Source organism: Ambystoma mexicanum, chromosome 6p, assembly GCF_040938575.1.
Source record: "Ambystoma mexicanum isolate Mex_15411 chromosome 6p, UKY_AmexF1_1, whole genome shotgun sequence".
Classification (NCBI taxonomy): domain Eukaryota; kingdom Metazoa; phylum Chordata; class Amphibia; order Caudata; family Ambystomatidae; genus Ambystoma; species Ambystoma mexicanum.
The window spans coordinates 1,459,325,925-1,459,346,321 of record NC_090935.1 but is presented as its reverse complement, the minus strand read 5'-3'; the positions used below and the strand labels follow the sequence as shown (position 1 = coordinate 1,459,346,321).

General features: G+C 46.4%; 1 protein-coding gene across 5 annotated transcripts in view; it reads right to left on the bottom strand.

Moving 5' to 3' along the window:
* LOC138510532 (zinc finger protein 398-like) overlaps positions 1-20,397 on the bottom strand; it is a 191,296-nt gene that overhangs the window by 104,289 nt on the left and 66,610 nt on the right. For 3 of the 5 annotated variants that reach the window (XM_069626256.1, XM_069626258.1, XM_069626257.1), the window contains one exon: positions 9,551-9,664. The exons of the other annotated variants lie outside the window; for them this stretch is intronic. In XM_069626256.1, coding sequence (XP_069482357.1) covers positions 9,551-9,664 — 114 coding nt within the window. The remainder of the gene's footprint in view (positions 1-9,550; positions 9,665-20,397) is intronic. 5 annotated transcript variants of the gene reach the window in all.

Genomic DNA, 20,397 nt, shown 5'->3' with positions numbered 1-20,397 from the left:
CACAAGGACAAGTTCAAGATGGTTAATGTAGCCCAGATTCTGCAAGCCCTCGATGAAGCAGGACTGGTTGGTTTCCATGGATCTTCAGTACGCCAACTTCCAAGTGCTGATTCATCAAAAGCATAGGAAATACCCGAGGTTCTTAGTGGGCCAACAGCATTGCCAGTTCAAGGTCCTGCAGGTTCGGTCCTTCGGCATCCAGGGTTTTCACCAAACTGCTGGCAGTGGCAGCGGCTTGCCTCAGGAGGGGAGGCATCCATGTCTTTCCACACCTGGCTCGCCTGAGCTCACTCCCCAGAGTTAGACATCTACTTTTAACATGCACTCTATTGCACACTTTGGGCTTTTCCCTAGACTTCAAAAGTCTCTGGTTCTGCCATCCCACTCTCTCCGGTTCATCGGGGCAGTCTTGGACACTCGCCTGGGCAGGCCTTTCCCGCCTGAGGATCGAGTGGCGAACATCATGCAGATGGTCCGTGTCCCCCAATCACAGGAACAAGTTCAGACCTCCGCTTTACTGAGCCTTCTGGGCATCATGGCCGCCTACATCCTTGTGGTGCCGGGGGCAAGGCTGCGCATGAGATCCCTTCAGTGGCTTCTCCGTTGCCAATGGTCGCAGTTCCAGGGCCACATGTTAAACCTTCTACAGTTCTCGAACCAGGTGGCCCAGGATCTCACGTGGTGGGCCGTGCAGGACAACTTGCAGAGAGGTTTGTTTTGTCAACCTTGGCCCCAGGTGACAGTGTTACAGTTGCATCTCTGACTGGCTTGGGCGCCCACATGTCAGTTGCAAAACAGAAAGGTTATGGCTGGAAGGTTTTGAATTAATCATAACCACGGGCAAAGCTCTTGGCAACCCTCCAGACCATCATTTTTCAGCCTGCCAAGCCATTACAGAAGGGGGAAAAACCATATGCAAATCAGGCTTGGTCCTACCCCAAAAGGGGCAGTCCAGCCCGAACTGCTAGGTCATATCCCTTCTGCATGAGACCACAAGCATCCCCAGACATGTTTCAGCCTTGTTGGGCGTCATCAGTGAGGAGTAGCTTGGATCTCTAGTCCCAGCAGACTCAGGACCCACGTCTGGGCATACCCGTCACACTCGGGGTGACTTTTGCAAAACAGAAAGGTTATAGCTGGAAGTGGGACCAAGCCTGATTTGCATATGGTCTTTCCCCTTCTGTAATGGCTTGGCAGGCGAAGAACTATGGTCTGGAGGGTGCCCAGAGCAATGCCAGTGGTTAAGATTCATTCTAAACCTTCCAGCCATCACCTCTTTGTTTTTGCTTTGTCACCCCGAGTGGGACGGGTATGCCCAGATGTGGGTCATGTGCCTGCTGGGCCTAGAGACCCAAGCTACTCCTCACTGATGAAGCCCAACAAGGCCGAAAGATGTTTGGGGATGCTTGTGGTCTCGTGCAGAAGGGATGTGACCTAGCAGTTCGGGCTGGACTGCCCGTTTTGGGGTGGGACCAAGCCTGATTTGCATATGGTCTTTCCCCTTCTGTAACGGCTTGGCAGGCGAAGAACGATGGTCTGGAGGGTCCCCAGAGCAATGGCAGTGGTTAAGATTCATTCTAAACCTTCCAGCCGTCACCTCTTTGTTTTTGCTTTGTCACCCCAATTGGGATGGGTATGCCCAGACGTGGGTCCCGTGCCTGCTGGGCCTAGAGACCCAAGCTACTCCTCACGGATGAGGCCCAACAAGGCCGAAAAATGTTTTTGGATGCTTGTGGTCTCGTGCAGAAGGGATGTGACCTAGCAGTTCGGGCTGGACTGCCCCTTTTGGGGTGGGACCAAGCCTGATTTGCATATGGTCTTTCCCCTTCTGTAATGGCTTGGCAGGCGAAGAACGATGGTCTGGAGGGTGCCCAGAGCAATGCCAGTGGTTACAATTCATTCTAAACCTTCCAGCCATCACCTCTCTGTTTTCGCCCACATGTCAGACCTGACAGTGAGCGGACTGTGGTCTCCCGCTGAGTCTCTGGAACACATTGCTGGAGTTGAGGGAGATCAGGCTGGCACTTGTCGCTTTCCTCCCCTTTGTGAAACTCAAGACTGTGCTGATTCTGACAGACAACGCAGTTGCCATGCACTAGCCCAACAAACGAGGTGGTGTGGGGTCCTTGCCTCTGTGCAGAGAAGCAATGAGACTGTGGTTCTGGACTCTGGAGAACGTGCCTCTCTGATGACAGCTCATCTGGCTAGATGAGAGAATGTCACAGCGGATGCGTTGAGCAGACACACTTCGGCCTCCCACGAGAGGAGCTGTGTCAGGAAGTTCTAGAGAAGTTCTTCTCCTTCTGGGGAACTCATCAAGTGGACCTCTTTGCTTCCAGTTTCAACAGGAAGTGTGAGTTGTTCTGCTCCAGGGAATTTGGTTGCCAGGGAGCTTCGGGGGAAGCACTGAAAGTCGTGTGGACTTTCAACCTCCTTTAAGCATTCCTGCCGATCCTTGTCATTCCGTTGGTTCTCAGGAGATTGCATCAGTTCAGAACCACAATGATCCTAATCACCCCAGACTGGCTTCGGAGACGTGGTATCCAGAGATGCCTGAGATGTCCATCTGCCCTCCCTGGCGCCTTCCGAAGAGAGTGGACTTGCTCTCCCAATAGGAGGGGTGAGTCCTCCATCTGAACTTCAGCAGCCTGAACCTTCATGCTTGGCTACTGAGAGGCTGAGAAATAAGGAGTGGGATATGGTGGACGACATCCTCGATGTGCTCCTTTCAGCTCAGAGACCTGCTATAAAATCCATTTATGCCTGCAGGTCGCATATATTTTTGACTTGGTGCCAGGAGAGGAACCTCGATCCTTTATCCTGCCGTCTGTCCCGTGTTAGATGTTATGCTATCTTTGGCCCGTTCTTGCACGTTCTTCTAGGTTCCAGTGTGGGATTTGAATTTAGTTTTAACATTGCTTATGGGCGCTCTGTTTGAGCCCCTTCATTCATGTCCTATTAGATTGTTCACCCTTTAGGCGATTTTCCTGGTTGCCGTCACTTCCATGAGATGGGTGAGTGAGCTCCAGGCGTTGTCCGTTTTACCTCCCTATTCGTTTTTTTCCAAAGAGAAGGTGACTTTGAGAATGAGGCACTCCTTTCTGCCAAAGGTGGTCTCAGATTTTCAGCTCTCTTTAAAGATCCATATTCCTTTGTTTTTTCCTCTGCCTCACCCTTCCAAGGCAGAGGAACGATTCCATCGGTTGGACCCGGTACGGGCCCTACAGATCTACGTCTCTCGTACTAGAGAGGCTAGGAAAGATGGCCAGCTTTTCATTGGTTATGCTGGTGCTCGTGCTGGCAGACCCTGTCCAGGTGGATCAATCTCTACATCACAGAATGCTAAGATCTGGCTTGGAAGGATGTGACTGAGTGTCTCAGAGCTCATTCTACCAGGGGAGTGGCTGCCACCTCTTCCATGCAGAGGGGAGTCCCAGTGCTGGACATTTGCCGGGTGTCTTTGCACACGTTTGCTAAGCATTATTGCTTGGATTCCCTTTCGGGTCAGGATGCCCATTTTGGCGTTTTGGTGGGGTGGTCCTCCAGAATATTCTGGTTTAGATAGTGTTCTTGCTTCCACTCTCCTCCATGTTCACGGTCTGCGCTGGGAGTGTATAAGAGATGAGGAATCCGTGGGAGGAAATAATACATTAGAAGTACAAATTACTTACCTCTCAGTAATGTTCTGTCTGATGGATGTTCCTCCCACAGATTCCTCATCGCCCTCCCTACCTGCCCCTCTTGTGGGAAGCTAGTACACCATTGGTTCTACGGTCCCTCAGCTTCTTAGTGCAAGGGAAAGAGGGTGGAGCACAGGTCATGGGGTGTGGCACCGCTATATGTACTGGCCCCAAAATCATATCCCACGCAGGGCGCATAGAGGCGTCGGACCAAGTAGAGGCAGAGCCGCGCTGCGCCCCCCTGGCGGCTGAAAGCTTTCCAGAGAACTGCTGCGCTGTGATAGGGATATCATAGAAGAGGAATCCGTGGGAGGAACATCCATCAGAAAGAACATTACTGAGAGGTTAGTTATTTGTTCTTATGCACTCAATGCACAACACCTGTACTGCCAGGCAAGCACCAAGATCAAAGTTCACGCACAAACCTATAATACACACCAGCTAGACCATTTGATGGAAGGGAGGCTTTCGGCGGTGAAGCAGAGGGACTACAGTTGACTTGCATACCATAAAAGAGTCTTTAGAGAGGTAGTTGTAATTGTTTATTTGTAAAGTGCTTATACACAGGTGAAATGCTCCAAAGCTGGAAGGGAACAAGGGAATAGAGTCGTCTTTCTTAGGCCTTGAAGTTTCCAAATGATCTAACAAAAATAACTAGCATACTAGGCCAGAGGCATTTCTACTAGTGCAAGTGCATGAAGGAAGGAAGGAAGGAATGAGGGGGGTTGGGGGGAGAGCATACAATCAATAAACTACTGTGCTATGCCTAACGACTTGTCAGAATGTGCAACTGCATGACAAGGAGTGGGGAGAGAAGGAGGGTGGGGGGGGGGTAGAGGGAAAGGTCATACACAACAAAACAAAAATGCCATACTAGTCCTGGCTACATTCAGATTGATTGGTGATTGGTCATCACTAATCCGCCTATGACAGACAATCTTGGTAGACCTAGTACATTCAAGGTTGTGCAAGTGCGCAGACAGGAAGTGCGAGGGTGAGGGATGGGGATAAGTGCGCCCAGTCCAGCAGGGGCCTGGGTGAAGTGCAGGGCGGTTGCCCCTCTCATGGACCGTATTCCGAGTGCAGTAGTGTCAGAGTGCAGAGGCAGTTGGGGTGGGATCTACAGTAAGTCATCAGTTTTCCAAGAGCATAATACAAAACAATTATAATCCCTTTATAGATGAGTAAACACATTCTCCTTAGTATGTAACTTTTATTTATTAATTTATAAAGCGCACTAAACCCAGAGGCATCAAGGCGCTGTTACAACCAGTTACACAATCTTGGAGTATGTGGCAGTTCAATGTCAGTAGGTGTGGTTTAGGCAAAAAGCCAAGTTTTTAGGGCCTTCCTGAATGCCCAGTAGGAGGTCTTAGCTCTCAGAGCTTGGGGGAGCAGGTTCCATTGTTTGTCGGCAAAGGTTGGGAAGCCGGCCCCTCTGGCTTGAGATCTGTTGTAGATAGGCTGTAGCAGTTTGTTGCTGTGAGCTGCTATGCGGGGTCTGTTGGATTGGTCTCTAGTGATTTTCTGTGATAGATAGACTGGGTCAGAGTTGGATAGGTATCTGTGTACGATGGAGAGTGACTTTGAGATGATGTGCTCTCTGATTGGGTGCCAACTACCCCCGGGGAACATTAGCCCCAGCTCCAGCCAGAGATTTCAGCAAACATTCTCACCACACCACTAGGAAGAACCAACCTCATTCAACATAAAAGAAGACATCCTCCAATATTCATTGCTTCACTACTGCTCTGGTGCACCAGTGGGAATCCTGCCTCTGTAATTCTACTACAGGTTCTAGGGGTCCCTCTCTATGCCAACCTTTGCTACAAGACCACCAAACAGTAGGTGTTGCATACCTTTATTTGGGAACCCCAGTACGTCTGGGCATTCAGTCAGCTTAGCTCTTCTTTTGCTTTTAGACATTTCCTTCCCAATAAAACCTTGGAAACATGTTTGGCTTCTGTCAGCTTATTTCAGGAACCTCACACCAATGTACACTACTATCTATCTATCTATCTATCTATCTATCTATCTATCTATCTATCTATCTATCTTTCTATCTATGTTCTTGTATTGCGCCACTAACCCAAAGGCCTCAGGGCGCACACAAGAGATGGAAAAGAGAACGAACAACAAAACATATAATCCAGAAAAGACAAGAAAGAAGCAGAAATCATCCTACAAGGCCTACAAAGAAAATCAGTAGATGTTACGAAGTGGCGATAAGAGTGAATAGCAGAAACAGATTTAAGACATCCTTGACCTATATCAAAAAGGAAGGTTTTAAGTTGTTTCTTGAAAACAATGAATGAGTTGCTTTCAGCCAGATGTTTAGGCATTGAGCTCCATAGGACAGTAGCCAAAGATTGAAACTGGCACCACCAATTCTCTTCAAAGTAGACAGGGATTGGACCAAGGAGATAATGCAACTAGATCGTAATAAACGCCCAGCAGGTTTCTTTTTTATCCTGGCGGAAAGATATGACAGGCCATCGCCCCGCAAAGCATTTGTACACTATAGACCAACCCTTGTGTTGCAGCCGTTGATGAACAGGCGGCCAATGCAGGCTGAGTCTAGCCTCAGACACATGCATACTACGTTTGTGGCCAACCACAGCACGCACAGCACTATTCGGGACCACCTGCAAAGATCAGAGATTAGCCTGAGATGTGCCAATTAGAAAGCTGTTACAATAATCCAGCTTGCAGTTCACAATTGCAGCTGAAATTAAGGTTCGACTTTCTTTAGACAGATAAGGCCGTATCTGCCAGAGAAGCTGAATGTAAAAATGGCAGGAACATTTGAAATAGCTAGTCTGCCGATTAAATGATAGTTGAGGGTAAAAAAAATACCGTTTTTGATACTTGAATGACATGTTGGCCGATCAGAAAACTGTCATATCTTGCATCCAGCTTCTTGAGTCGCTGTTGAGTGCCCAAAACAAGCAATTTGGTTTTGGCATTGTTGAGAGCCAAGGAATTCATGGCCATCCAATTCTGGATTTCAGAGAAGATTTGGTTGATACGCTCCAAATCATTATGGTACTCACCAGTAAGTTTGATGACAATCTGCGTATCGTCGGCGTAATTGGCAAAATATATGCCCATGGCCGACAGAAGAGCACATAGAAGTCGTGACTAAATGTTAAAGAGCAAGGGCGAGAGACACGACCCCTGGGGGACACCACATAATAAGACCAAGGCAATAGAAAAAGCATTGTCCTTAGTTACTCTCATATTCTGTGGTCCCAGAAAACATTTGAACCAGGCCGTTGACTCATTGGTACATTTGCCTACCGAAATTAATCTGCCTGCCGAAAGTTGATCCTCCACAAGATCAAACGCGGCAGACAGATCCAAGAGCAACAATATGCTGTGTTGCCCTCATCCAGAATGCCAGCAATATGCAATTTCAAATCTAGCAGTGCAGTAGGTCCCATAGTTTGGTAGGAAACAGGACTGCTCAACAGCTAATATATTGTTTTCTTCAACAAAATTCTGATGTTGGCAATAGGCAATATTATCCCACATTTTTAGGATAAAGGGAACATTTGTAATTGGACGATAGTTCCCAGCCTTTCTAGGATCTAAATTTTCCTTTTTCAGCAGAGGCGTTACCCATGCCTCCTTTATACTTTCAGGAACATATGGCTCATGAAAAGATCGATTGATGAAAGTAGTCACCCATGGAGCAAGAGTTGAAATATCTTCTTTGAATAATGCTGCAGGGAAAACATCCCCTTTACAAGAGGTAGGTTTGAGCTTTGAGACTACATCAATGACCTCTTCTCTGGAAACTGCATTAAAAGAGAAGACCGGAGAGTCACTGACGCATTCTATACCACTTATCGTAGAAGTCATGTGATCAGATGATAGTTTAACCTGAGCATTGATATTATTTTGATGGGTGAGAGTTTTATTAATAAAGCTATTATGGATATTTTGACACCAAGAGCTATCAGCATGGGATGACATAGTACAACCCTTTAATTCCTGAAGGATTGTAAAAAGCTCCTTTGGCCTAGATTTTGCTTTTGAGATCCGGGAGTTCAAGTGTAATTCTTTGGTCTCATGAATAAGAGCTTTATAAGGTCTGACAGCAAGCCTATGAGTAGTAAGGTTTGCCTCGGACGAGTGCTTCCGCCATAGACGTTCCAATTGGCGTTTATGGGCACGAGCTTCAATTATTTTGGGTGTGACGGGAGTATACGATGGATTAGTTCCTTTTTTTAACGGTGGATTTAAGGGGAGCAAGTATCTCAAATGCTTTGTCTACTGCAGATCTTATATTAACTACAAAAGCTCCAAGAGGCATTGGTACTTCAAGTGATGGTAAAAGTGGAAAAACCGTAGCATGGAAAGTATCTTGAGTAATTTTCCATATGTTCCTGGTCATGCAGGATATGGGAGCTTGCTTGTCAATAGAGATGTTATTGTAATGATTCATCTCAAAACATAACAGATGATGGTCCGACCAGATACAAGTATCTACCTGGATATTTGTGACGGGAAAGGTTTTGGATAAAACCTAATCTAGGGTGTTGCCACCTGTGTGAGTGGGAACCTTAATATGCTGCGCAAAGTGTAGAGATGATAAAGACTCAGCAAGAGAGATAGCAGTCCCATCCGTAGGATCATTTGCCCAAAGGTTGATATCACCCTGGACAATAGTGGGGGAAAGTGACTTACAAGAGTTGCCAACAAAAGCCAGCAACTGTTCTTCAAAAATGGGTGTGTGAATAGGGGGTCTATAAAGAAGCAGTAGATTAAGGGAGGATACAGGACCAAGGCCCAGTTTAAGAAACAACGCCTCACAATGATCCAGTATAGGTTTACTTGATTCGTGCAATCTAAGAGTGGATTTATCAATTAGGGCCACTCCCCAACCCTATTTTTCCTGCCTATTCGAATAAAAAACTAATATCCAGACGGAGTTGCCATTTGAAATGAATGAATGGCAGCATCATGGACCCAGGTTTGTCAGCGCACAAATATCCAATTGGGTTTCCACTATAAAATTAGCCACCTCATGGCAGTGCTTAACTAGTGAACATGTGTTCAGTAGCATGCACTTCAGTGTTTTATCATTTGATATTGTCTTACTTGGTGGTGGTGTAACCACAGTGGGAGACTGAGATATTGGATCCGATAACATAACCTGCTCAGTTTGATCAGGAATAGAAATTGAAAGTGTGGATGAAACAATCATGGGTTTGCAATCTTTAGGGGGATTTTCCATATCATTGTCGTATGACGCGGTTTTTAGTCTGCTTCTACGATTGTGTTGAATAGCCGTTACAAGATCGCACCGGGATGTCATAATTTTTTAAGTAATGGACAGTTAGAGGTATAAGATTAGTATATAAATATATAGTAGAGGCAGAAAAAAAAGAGGCAGGTACAGGTACTCACCGCCACGAACCACCAAAAACCATCCCAGACGCGCCGGCGCTACGCGCTTGACGTGTCTAGAAGAACGGTGAAAGAACTACAATCCCAGAGGGAACTGCAGTTCTGAAGCACTGCTTGTCAAACAATGTAAACAAGCAAAGGTAAAAAGGAAGAAAGCACCCAAGAGTCCGGACGCACTAAAAAATTGTATTTCGTGTTTTTTAAAAGTCGGCGCAATTTAAGAATATATCAAACAAGTTATTCAGCGAAACCTTTTTGCCACTCTGCGCATAACAAGCTACAATATGCAAGGCTGACGAGCAGTATCCTGACTACAAGGATTTTCACATTTCTAAAACCACACTCTAAGTCTAAATAGAGGAGCACAATTGTTTCAAGATACACCAATACAAATAGCGTGCTAAATATAATATATGCATCACATTATAACAAATTTGCCATCCGTTCTATCTGACCTGCGCTGGGTCCATTGTGGCTCTCCCACAGATTGGTTTCCAGAGTATCATTCAGAGATTTCTTTGCCTTTCTTGTTTTCCTGAATAACACATCAGCCTTACCAGTTATATCTCCTGTCGAACAAAGATAAACAAAAACATTGTATACCCTTCAAAATAAACAATCTGTATGAATCGTTCATTTAAAGAATGAAAAAAATGTGTATTTTCTTTGTAAGATGCCAAAAAAGATTAGTGCATGTCCCGAAAGTACACAGAAATATAATTAAACATGTATTTGTTTTACATAGAGCCTAACATGCTGCCCTGCAACCACTTTACTGCTCATTACTGCAAATTACATTAGCTTAGTAAATACTGGTAGTTAGGGATGACAGACAGGCTCAGAGTTCCCACCATCCGCAAGAGTGACAAAAGCAGTCACTAAAGCTGAGAGAAAGGTTTCCTTTGTTTGTTGATTGTGGTCTTGTGGAGACGGCTTGTGAGGAACATTTGTATGCTGGACTCACCCTTTCAGGATGGGGCCTATCTTGATTTGTAGAGGGATTTTTTTATTGACTCTCAGTCGGCCAGCCAACATACTAAGAAAGTGGAAAGGAGCGTTGTGTTTTTTCATATCTTGGGCAGCCCGTTCTCTAAACCAAAGCATGTCTGTCTCTCATAACCACAAACACTTTGCTTATGGATGGGTGGAGTCCCCAGTCAGCCCCTCCCAGATCAGTGTTGCACACACTGTAAATATATCTATTTGAGAGAGACAGGGTTGGCAGTGACTAGAAGAGAAAGTGAAACCAGGGTGGTCTACAGAAGCCAGATATAGTACTGTGAGAAGGAGAGCACGTTTTGCTTTGGTAGGCCTTTTTATGCCTTGCTAACCCACTCTATGCCTTGCTTTTTCAATATCCTCAGCTGGCACAGCTCTTGTGGCTCTATTAACCCTTTCAACTCATTCAGCAATATTAGGTCTCATGTGTGTCTCAACTCCCTAGAACCTCCCTCTGTTCCTCCCAGCTCTCTGGGGTCTCGGGTTTTCTCTCAACCTTGTCTGCTTTATCAGTTATACTAGAAGTAAGTAGTGTCCTTGAGTGTCGGACACTCCTGTCCCCTGCTCACCATAAGTACTGAACAGTCAGTCAATAATGAGATTATTGTTGACTATCCTTCAATCATTTGTTGAAATACATTTGTAACTTCAAAAACAAGGTGCTCAATTAAATCTCTATTTTAATCAATAATAAATAAATATAAATGAGCTCTATGCATTTTGGGATCAACCCTTCGTCAGGAGCAAAAATTCTTTAACACAATGTGTGCATCTTCATTCTTAATGAATCATGAAACATCTGAGGAATAGGTAAAAAATATATACAAGTTTTGTGCAAAAATGACTTCTGGATGGATATGCAAGAGACGTTATGAGGTAATCTCTCTAGTGTGTTATCTTTAATCACCTGGCTGACTTCAAGGGGGAAATAGACCAGCAGATGTCTTCTTTTTAGTGCTTCAATTAACCTTTCCTTATTGTGGTCGGTAAATCATTCTCTTGGAGCAACTACTCCTCTATATTCTATGGAACCCCAAACCTTTTGTTTTTGTTTTTCCACTTGTCCTGACTTTTTACAATGAAGTCTTTAGCTTCACTTCACTGGCCTTTTGCTCACTTGTTATAGGGAAACTGACTCGTCGTTTAGACTGGCAGTGCTGGGAAACTTTTTCCTTTTTCTTTTTCCATGTTATCTATTTGTGGGTAACTATTTCATATTGCACAATGCATCTTCCAATACAGTGCATCGTTGATACTTTTATATCACCCTAGACCCCTAGCCTACACTCAAAGGATATTTGGTTATTTTTAAATGTGCCTAAAGAGAAGCTGGGGAAGCAGTTACTTTTTCACTATTTGTACTGTATTCGGTTTTAGCTCTCTCCCGTTTACTGCGTTTGGCTACTAACTTTGACTAGTGTCCTAACATGGCGGTGCCACGAGGATTTGCACAGGTTCTTTGGCCATTTTGTTCCTTAGGCTCCTATCTGCCTTGCCAGGAATTTCCTTTTTTGGTCATGCATTCGCCTAGGAAAGCAGTGCTTTATGCAGACTAGTGCAGGCCATGTGTGCTGCAAGCCAAGAAGCGGGTTGGGACTGGCTTGTCCGAATCCACAAAGTGGGCTCTGTATGTCTGGCGTGTATGCATGAGTTTCACCAACAGTGGTCCCCAATTGGACCACTGCTGGGGCGTGTGTGAGGGGCAGATCTTGTATTGGTTGGGCTGAGTTTCTATGCTCACCTGGGCATAAGGATAAGAAAAGGAGTCCTGCAGCCATTCCCCAGAGATCTGATTGTTGTGGATCCCTGTCTGGTTACTGATATTAGAAGACCCTTGTTGGTGTGTCAACCATTTGGAGTGGTGGGAACAACGATTATCAACATCTTCTTGGTGCCCTTTCTCCATGCGAGGGGGTGGGGGATTTAGAGGAATTCCTATCGGACCGGAGAACCACCTCAAAATCAGAGAGTCTCAAGTTACTGCGTCAATATGGAGGAATAAACCAATTCAAGTGAAAGGGGCCTGAGCTAAGAAGACCTGATATCCTCAGTCCAATGTTAAATTCCTGTTCTAATCCACAGAGTCCTGGGTGCCTCCACTCAGGAAAGAATACTTTGAAGTACCTCGTCTCAGGGGATTTTTAGTGTCTCAACACACTTCTGAACTTGGCCTTTGCAATGATCCAGGCGAGGAGGAGTCCTCCAGGATAATGTTGCTGTGTAATACACTCCTACCACGGCAAGACTCAGCAGTTTCTGTCTCGTCCTACGGGTCTCCTTGGATAGGATGTTCCCCTCTGCTGCTACCTGGGTCCTTTTCAGGCTTCAGTAATTTTAACCCCCACCAAAGAGTTCCTCCCCTGGGCTTCTCAAGCCCTGGCTGCATTGCAGCTACCTCCAGGATCTTAGCTAGAGGCTCTAGCAGAATGTTCTCTTCCTAATTCTTTTCAGTATCCTATCGCTCTTAACAGATTCTAGGCACGGCCGCCTGCAGGCTCTTTTCTCTACTCTCTTCTGCAAGACTCAACTCTTTCACGACATAACCTATTTGGCCCGGCAACCTCCTGCTATCTCTCTCTGCTTCAACAGCTCCTCTTAATGCTACATCATCAACTCTCCGGAATGCCGTCTTAACTCCAATGAAGTCCAATGGTTTGTTCAGCTTTTTATATTGTGGCTTGGACAATAATTGTTCCAATAGCTGTTTCGATGTGTTGGTGACTTTTCCCATTAGCCCGTGGTCTACTAAATGGTTCCACCGTCTCTCCATATGAATGTCCTTGTTTCCCAAGTGTGTTCCAGGGGGTGAGTGTCCCCTGATAACTCGATTCAGCCAGTGGCGTGACAGCTCAAACAGCCTATCTGCCATCTTGGGGTCAGGCTCAGGCATAATGACAGCTGGCGGTCCTGCATTCTAGCTGCAGAGACTTTCCGTAGGAGTACTTGCTCATAACAATGAATTTTCCCAGTTTGCGCTCATTGTCATGCTCTTCTTGTGGGCAATTGCTTCACTTTGGGTTCTATTTAGTGAATTCCCTCCAGGGGTTGTGCACCTACGGTGAACTAGAGGAAGCATCCTGCTCCACATTTACACTCACAGGAGGAGGCTGGGGCCACCAACAGAGATCCTGCATACACTGTATTTGGTGAAAACCTTTCCTGCAGCTAATTTTCACTGGGGTTCTTCCCCCCCCCAATATTGCTCCTGACTGTGGTAGTACTGGACACTGTGCCGATTCCTCGTGAAAAACATTTCCTCGAGGGCAATGCTAGGAACATTTCACTGAATGGTTAATTGCAGGGTACATTATAGGGTTCTGATGGGTAGACTCTGGAACCCTGGGGGCTTGCCATGGGCGCTAAAGCTCCCAAGTCGCTTGCCATGTGTGATGCTGGAAATGCATCAGAGGGACATGGCCTCCATATCATTGTCCTTTAATGCTTTTTATCGTGTGTTCTGTTGTGTTTTCCACACAGGAGTTCATGTGGGACTCCTGGCGGTGCAGCCCTCTTTTGGTTTGGTGTACAGACCCATGGGATACCCTTATGGCACCCATGGGTGGGGGTACAACCCTGTGCCCATAGTGTATGTTTTTGGGCACCTGTGTGTGACCCAGAGAGCAGGGTATGGGCTGGTGGCAGCTCCATGCTGAATTTGACAGGTGCTCCGTGTATCCTCCATTTTGGGATACCCAGGCCCTGTCATTGGAATCAGTAGATTCCTGATGGAAACAAGATGGCCCCTGTGGCCTCTTGCCTTCCATCACCTGTTGTTACCTTGGTTTTCCCCAAGTCCCGGGAAGCCCTGAATCTGTCCCTTCCCCCTGACTGGCTGTTGGGTGGAAGTTTCATATATGGTAGTGTGAGGAAGTGCCGACCAGACTGGCTGGAGCCTTCCCAACAACCGTGTGTTGTGGGTACGTCTGTGGATGGGACCTGCGAGAATGGAGTGTGTGACGAATACGCATTTTGTGTTGTGGATGTCTAGTATCTGGTGTTTGGCACAATGACTTAGACAGCCCTGCCCGAAACTGGTATGAATGCAGTGTGTAGTGTTGAATGGCGTGGTACTTGTCCGAATCCACATTCTGTGTTGTGAGTGTCTGGATGGAGAAGAATGGCCTGAATGCACCGTGAGCCTGATTGGCTGACTGACTGCCTGAATGCCCTTCTGAGTGATTGGTTGCCTGAGTGTGACCCAGTAGAATGAATGGGAGATCAACTAGTATATCTGGGGGGCCTCGCACTGCTCGAAATCGTTCAGAAGCTTTAGTTGAAACCGACATTGAAACTGAAACTTAACCTTGAAGCCCTGCTGGAAGAGAAGCATTGCTGTTGCTCTACTTCGTCGATCTGAAAGATGCTGTGTCTTCAAGAACTGATCCAGAGAGGACCTGGTTAGGCGCCCTCTTCCCGAGCTACGAGGGACCACCGTGCACTGCTAACCTTCGCCCGAAGCACCCTAAGAAGTCAGCCTACGAAAGACTGTCAGCCGGAGACGGGGACCGCCGACGAGAAACGAAGAGAAGCATCGAAAAGCCGTCCACCGTCGTCGAGCAGGGTACGCAGGTTTGTTATAACTGCTGGATGCCCGTCGAAGTTAGTTGTTCAGAGGCAGGGACTGCTTGACGTCGTGCCGTCGACGACCGGAGCTGCAACGCTCCATTGATTAAGACATTTGATTCCCGGACGTGCTCGTCCGCACCTCTGCCCGCCTGCCAGAGAAGGCCAGGCCGTTGACGCGCCGAGGAGCATCTGCCGGTGGGTTTCCCACCACCCAGAGACCGTAGACACGCTGGATGACTTGACGCCCTTGCTGGGCCACAGTTCTTCACAAACTCTTTGCGGACCTGAACTATCGACATCGAGGTGCCCCGCACGCCTCTTCCTTGCAGGAAGTCTTCGACAATCATCAATGCCAAGTTCACTTTCTTCAAGGCCCGTCGACGATCCGTGGCTCCTGCTTTAAAGGGAGTCACTCACAAAGGATCCATCGACGGCTCCTCGAGGAGCTCTCCTATTCCAGGTACATTGGGGTGGTAGAAACACTTTAGAAGGAAATAAGACTAATTGAACAATATATGTACTGGGCTTGTAGTATATATTTATTTTACAGGTTGCTCAGGTGGGGGAGATCTCCACACAGAGCTGTGTCTAGGTAACAAGGTTGGTATTCTGCCAATTGTTCTAACCAACTGCTTTCCTCCTATGTCTATTGTTGGTTACCTTTATTAATTGATTTGTGTGACATTTGACCAGAGTACAGTTGATGAACTTTAGTGAAATCTGATGATAATTGTGGTACAACTTAGAACTGTATATATTTGCCATTGTATATTAACTGAGCACAACGTGAGTTATTGCGATTGTATATGTAACCTTGAACCTTAAAGGAGAGTTCCGGGACTTTTTTTTTATTGTCCCTACGGTTCGGCCATGTGTTTTTAAGCATAACTCGGTAGATCGTGGAAAACTTTCCTATGGACCTTACCCGACTTTTCGTCCATTAACGCACTCGAAATCAGCCGCCATTTTATGATAATCCTATCACTTGCCGCATCGCCCTGGCTCACCTGCTTTTGCGGCACTAAATCAAATCCCCCGCCCCCGAGGCTGACATCAGCAGACGCGTACCGCCCATTTCCTAACGCCAAAGCACGTTTCGTGTCAACAATCGCTGCGCCTCAGCTAATGAAGTGTCGCCATGGAAACGGCAGGACGCCTCTTTCCTCAATAAGTATAAACACACCGTTTCACAACACACAGCAGCAGATTTTCGATTCCATTACTCTCGCTGTGTTACTTTGAGTATTCTGTGACTCGTTTCTGTGCTCTGGTCAGCTACCTTCGTTGATTGTAGCCCGTGTGAACAGATACCAGTACCACCGCTATAAATTATTTTACTTTCTTTACCACACAATGGCTACAATAATGCCGTATATGTACGAGCCCGAGTACACCGAGGAAGAACTACTGGAAAGGCAAGCACGCGAAAACGATGGGGATTCGGACGGCAGTTGGGAGGACCAGTCAACGGATGAAGAGCCTGGACCATGTCGCATGGACGGCGTCTCCACCTGGTGCACGTGCAATCGTTGCGAGCTAATGCCAACTGAGGAGGAGAACTGCTGCTGCCGTGAAAATTCCGGGTGCTTGGCCTACATTTCGGAAGGCGAGCCAAGTCCGCAATGCATCACCGAGCTGCCAGAGTTCAGGGAAGCCTGCCTCTCACGGACAGTGTTGAGGATGATGATGGTGCTTATGCACGAACTTTGCGGCACTGTTCGTCCGCGTAATCCGAGTAACGAGTAAGTATACTCTGGTTGTGATGTCAGTGATGCCACTACTATTTCATGGTCGTCTCCCACATATAAAACTACATCTACATATCATTCGAATGCATGTAAATTGGTTCCATGTTGTGCATTTTCTAGATAGAATTTTTTTCAAAGCAGAATGACATTTTTGTACCTGAATCGACAGTGATAAGAAAGTTGTCATTTTAATACAGTTTGCATCTTTCATTTTCACAGGTGGTACAGGCTGGTGGCCTATCGTTGCTTCACTTGGTGGCTTCACGGGAGGCTCGGACACCGCGTTCGGAGAGTAATACCTGCCTGTGCGGTACTTGCCATTAGACAACATTTCCCCAGCGACAGTGGACAATACCGCGGCTTTTCCCGGGATGTGCTGCAACCGCAACTTTACAATGTGTAATGTTTATTATTTATGTTCAATTGAAATTAAGATCTAAAATAAAACCCAACATATATTTTAACAATGGTTGTTTTGATTTTTTAAATGAATCTAGTGTGTCTCCATTGAATAGTCTTCCTGTGCCTTGTCTTGTCACACCACATGTCTCCGGCCAGCATCCTCCCTCACGCTGGCCGCCCACCTTCAATCCACATAACCGTTGAACCCATATGCAGCAGACATACATATGTTATTTTGCGGGTTGGCATCAAGCCTCCCGGCCTTGCCTCCTCCCCCAAAAATACTTACCACACCACTTTGTTCAGGGTCTCCAGGGTGAACTGCACCCATATATTCTCCTGGGAGGCTGAGGTATTTATAAACTCACCCCCCTGCCTTCCATGTACTAGATCCTGCAGCCTGCCTCTTACATGCAGTTAGATGGCCTCTCCTTGGTGAGGCCCTACGGCAAACGAGTCTTGTCTGCACGACCACCGCCCGCACCGGGGTACTTGCGCTGGCAAGTGGAGCTGTCAGGGAGCGATAAAGGCCAAGAGGTGCCAAAGACCATGTACACTTCAAAGTGGTCTATAGAGCATGGGTTGTTGTTCCCATGTCTACCGCCAGACCCCGTGTCTCCTGCCAAGCATCTCCCCTCACGCTGGACGGCCCCCTGCAATCCACATAAGTGTGTCTCCATTCACGAGTCTTCCTGTGTCTTGTCTGCACGACCACCGCCCCAATCCACCCCCCGCCCTATCAAAGGCAGTTCGCACCGGGGTACTTGCGCTGGCAAGTGGAGCTGTCAGGGAGCGATAAAGGCCAAGAGGTGCCAAAGACCATGTACACTTCAAAGTGGTCTATAGAGCATGGGTTGTTGTTCCCATGTCTACCGCCAGACCCCGTGTCTCCTGCCAAGCATCTCCCCTCACGCTGGACGGCCCCCTGCAATCCACATAAGTGTGTCTCCATTCACGAGTCTTCCTGTGTCTTGTCTGCACGACCACCGCCCCAATCCACCCCCCGCCCTATCAAAGGCAGTTCGCACCGGGGTACTTGCGCTGGCAAGTGGAGCTGTCAGGGAGCGATAAAGGCCAAGAGGTGCCAAAGACCATGTACACTTCAAAGTGGTCTATAGAGCATGGGTTGTTGTTCCCATGTCTACCGCCAGACCCCGTGTCTCCTGCCAAGCATCTCCCCTCACGCTGGACGGCCCCCTGCAATCCACATAAGTGTGTCTCCATTCACGAGTCTTCCTGTGTCTTGTCTGCACGACCACCGCCCCAATCCACCCCCCGCCCTATCAAAGGCAGTTCGCACCGGGGTACTTGCGCTGGCAAGTGGAGCTGTCAGGGAGCGATAAAGGCCAAGAGGTGCCAAAGACCATGTACACTTCAAAGTGGTCTATAGAGCATGGGTTGTTGTTCCCATGTCTACCGCCAGACCCCGTGTCTCCTGCCAAGCATCTCCCCACACGTCATTCATTCACAAACACACCCCTGTTTCGAATTCTTTATAACCCACTTCATATTTCTAATGAGAACTTCTTTGCGCTTTGCTAGTCAACCTGTGAAGGTGCTGGTTGTCTGCTCTTCGTCTCTGTGAACTTCCTTGACCACTTTGAGCAAACTCATCAGTTTGCAACCTGTGAACTGCTCCCTGTTCTACGACAAGAAACTACTCTGATCCCTGCATCTAACTGTTTGCTCGTCAAGGTAAGGCCATGTACCATACTCATTTTGCGTCCAATTTCTTTTCGTTCAAGACAGTACATGCAAGGAACTAGTCACATGTTCTGAGTTTAGTCAAATTATTTTTGTATTTTTTTAAAGTTATTCAAATACTTATCCGCATGTGAATACCGTGTATAGTTCCAAAAACCAAAACATACCTTGCATTGAACCTTTTATGTATTTAATTTTTTAACACATTGGTATTCATAGAGAATTGTTGATCTTTACTTTTCAGAACTTTCCACAATGCCTGCCTGTTCCATTGGCGGTCGTCCTTCGAAGACCCATAATAAATCTGAAGGTACTATAATGCATGTTTTCCCTAAGACAATAGATCAGATAAGAGAATGGGTCCGATATTGCGGATATCCACCCTCTGAGCTTGAAAGTAGAGTCCTAGAAGTCTTTGCGGACAAGAGGGGTGATCGATACCGCATCTGCAGCAGGCACTTTACCTCTGACATGTACTCCACATCATTGCTAATAAAGAAGAACACACCGCGAGCGAGGCGAAAATTGCTCTCAACCGCTATTCCCACTCTATTCGTCCACATCCCTCCACTGGTGAGTCAAGTTTACGTATTTATCTCTCGGCCTTGCGGTAGTGTGTAGCATTAGCTAACAATAATTTCCCCATTTATGTATCCACTCAATATGAAGGCGGAAGATTCTCCATCCGTGTCGTTATTGCAGTCATCAGCCACTTCAAGCGCCTATCGGGTAATATTACTTGGCTATTCTGCCACTGACTTGTTTTAGGCATGTAAATCAATAGTTTGAATTTATCATGTAATTATTTTACCTAATGGTACACCCTTGTACTCGTCCTCTAGTCTTTGTTTTCAGTTATAATTATTGTTATCCAAAATAATTCAAGTACTGTCTTTCAGGGAGATGCTGAGGAGTCCAACGTATTGACGACTACCGTTGATGTCACTCAGATGCTCGAGGTACGTTTCAGGACAGTTCCATCGATGGAGATCATCAGATCTTGCATTCTTGTAGCGTGATTGTTACACACAATGTTTCTTTCGTTTTTAGCCATTGATATGTCCTTCTGTCGTCGCCCTCCTATGTGTCTTCTTTTTTCAATATTGTGTTCATTACTAATGAAAGTCCTATGTTTCAGGGAGTCGATGGAGCATTAGTCCAAGAAGAAGGGGGAGCGTGCAGTTACGGGTCGGCGCAACAGCTTGCAGAAGTGTGCACCGCAGTTACATCGTCCCTTGATGTTCTTATGCATTTCGAGGTATGGATACTGACAGTTCGATCAAGCGAAATCATATGACGTGATTACATCCGCTATACTTCCTTCTTTATTAACGCAAGTACTATGTTTCAGGGAGATGACGGAGCTTCTTCTACAAGAACATCACCCCTAGTAGTTGATGCAGATATCTGGGTGGTGACACTTCCAACGATCGAGCAAATCGAATCATATTTAGATATCCATTATTTATTTTAGACAACTGATCATTTGTGCAGGTCTATTTAGATGAGCCGTTGACGCCAGCACAAAGTTTCTGTTCTTTTTATCAAAATAGAAAACCATACTAATGCAATTACTGTGTTTCAGGGAGTCACTGAAGCATCATCTTCAATAATATCATCAATGGAAGTCTATGAGGAGCCCGAGGTATGGATCTTGACAGTTCCATCTAACTAGATCAACAATGCGTGAATAATTGTCGTTTGAATGTTCTACACAAAGCGTTCATTCGTGTTTTGCTATTGAGATGTACGTGGGTATTGGTCCCCAAGTACATTTTGTGTTTTCGATATTATTATACATACTAATGAAAGTTCTATGTTTCAGGGAGTCCATGGAGCGTCAGTGCGTGATGGATGTGCTTATCAGGAAAACATAGTCGTTG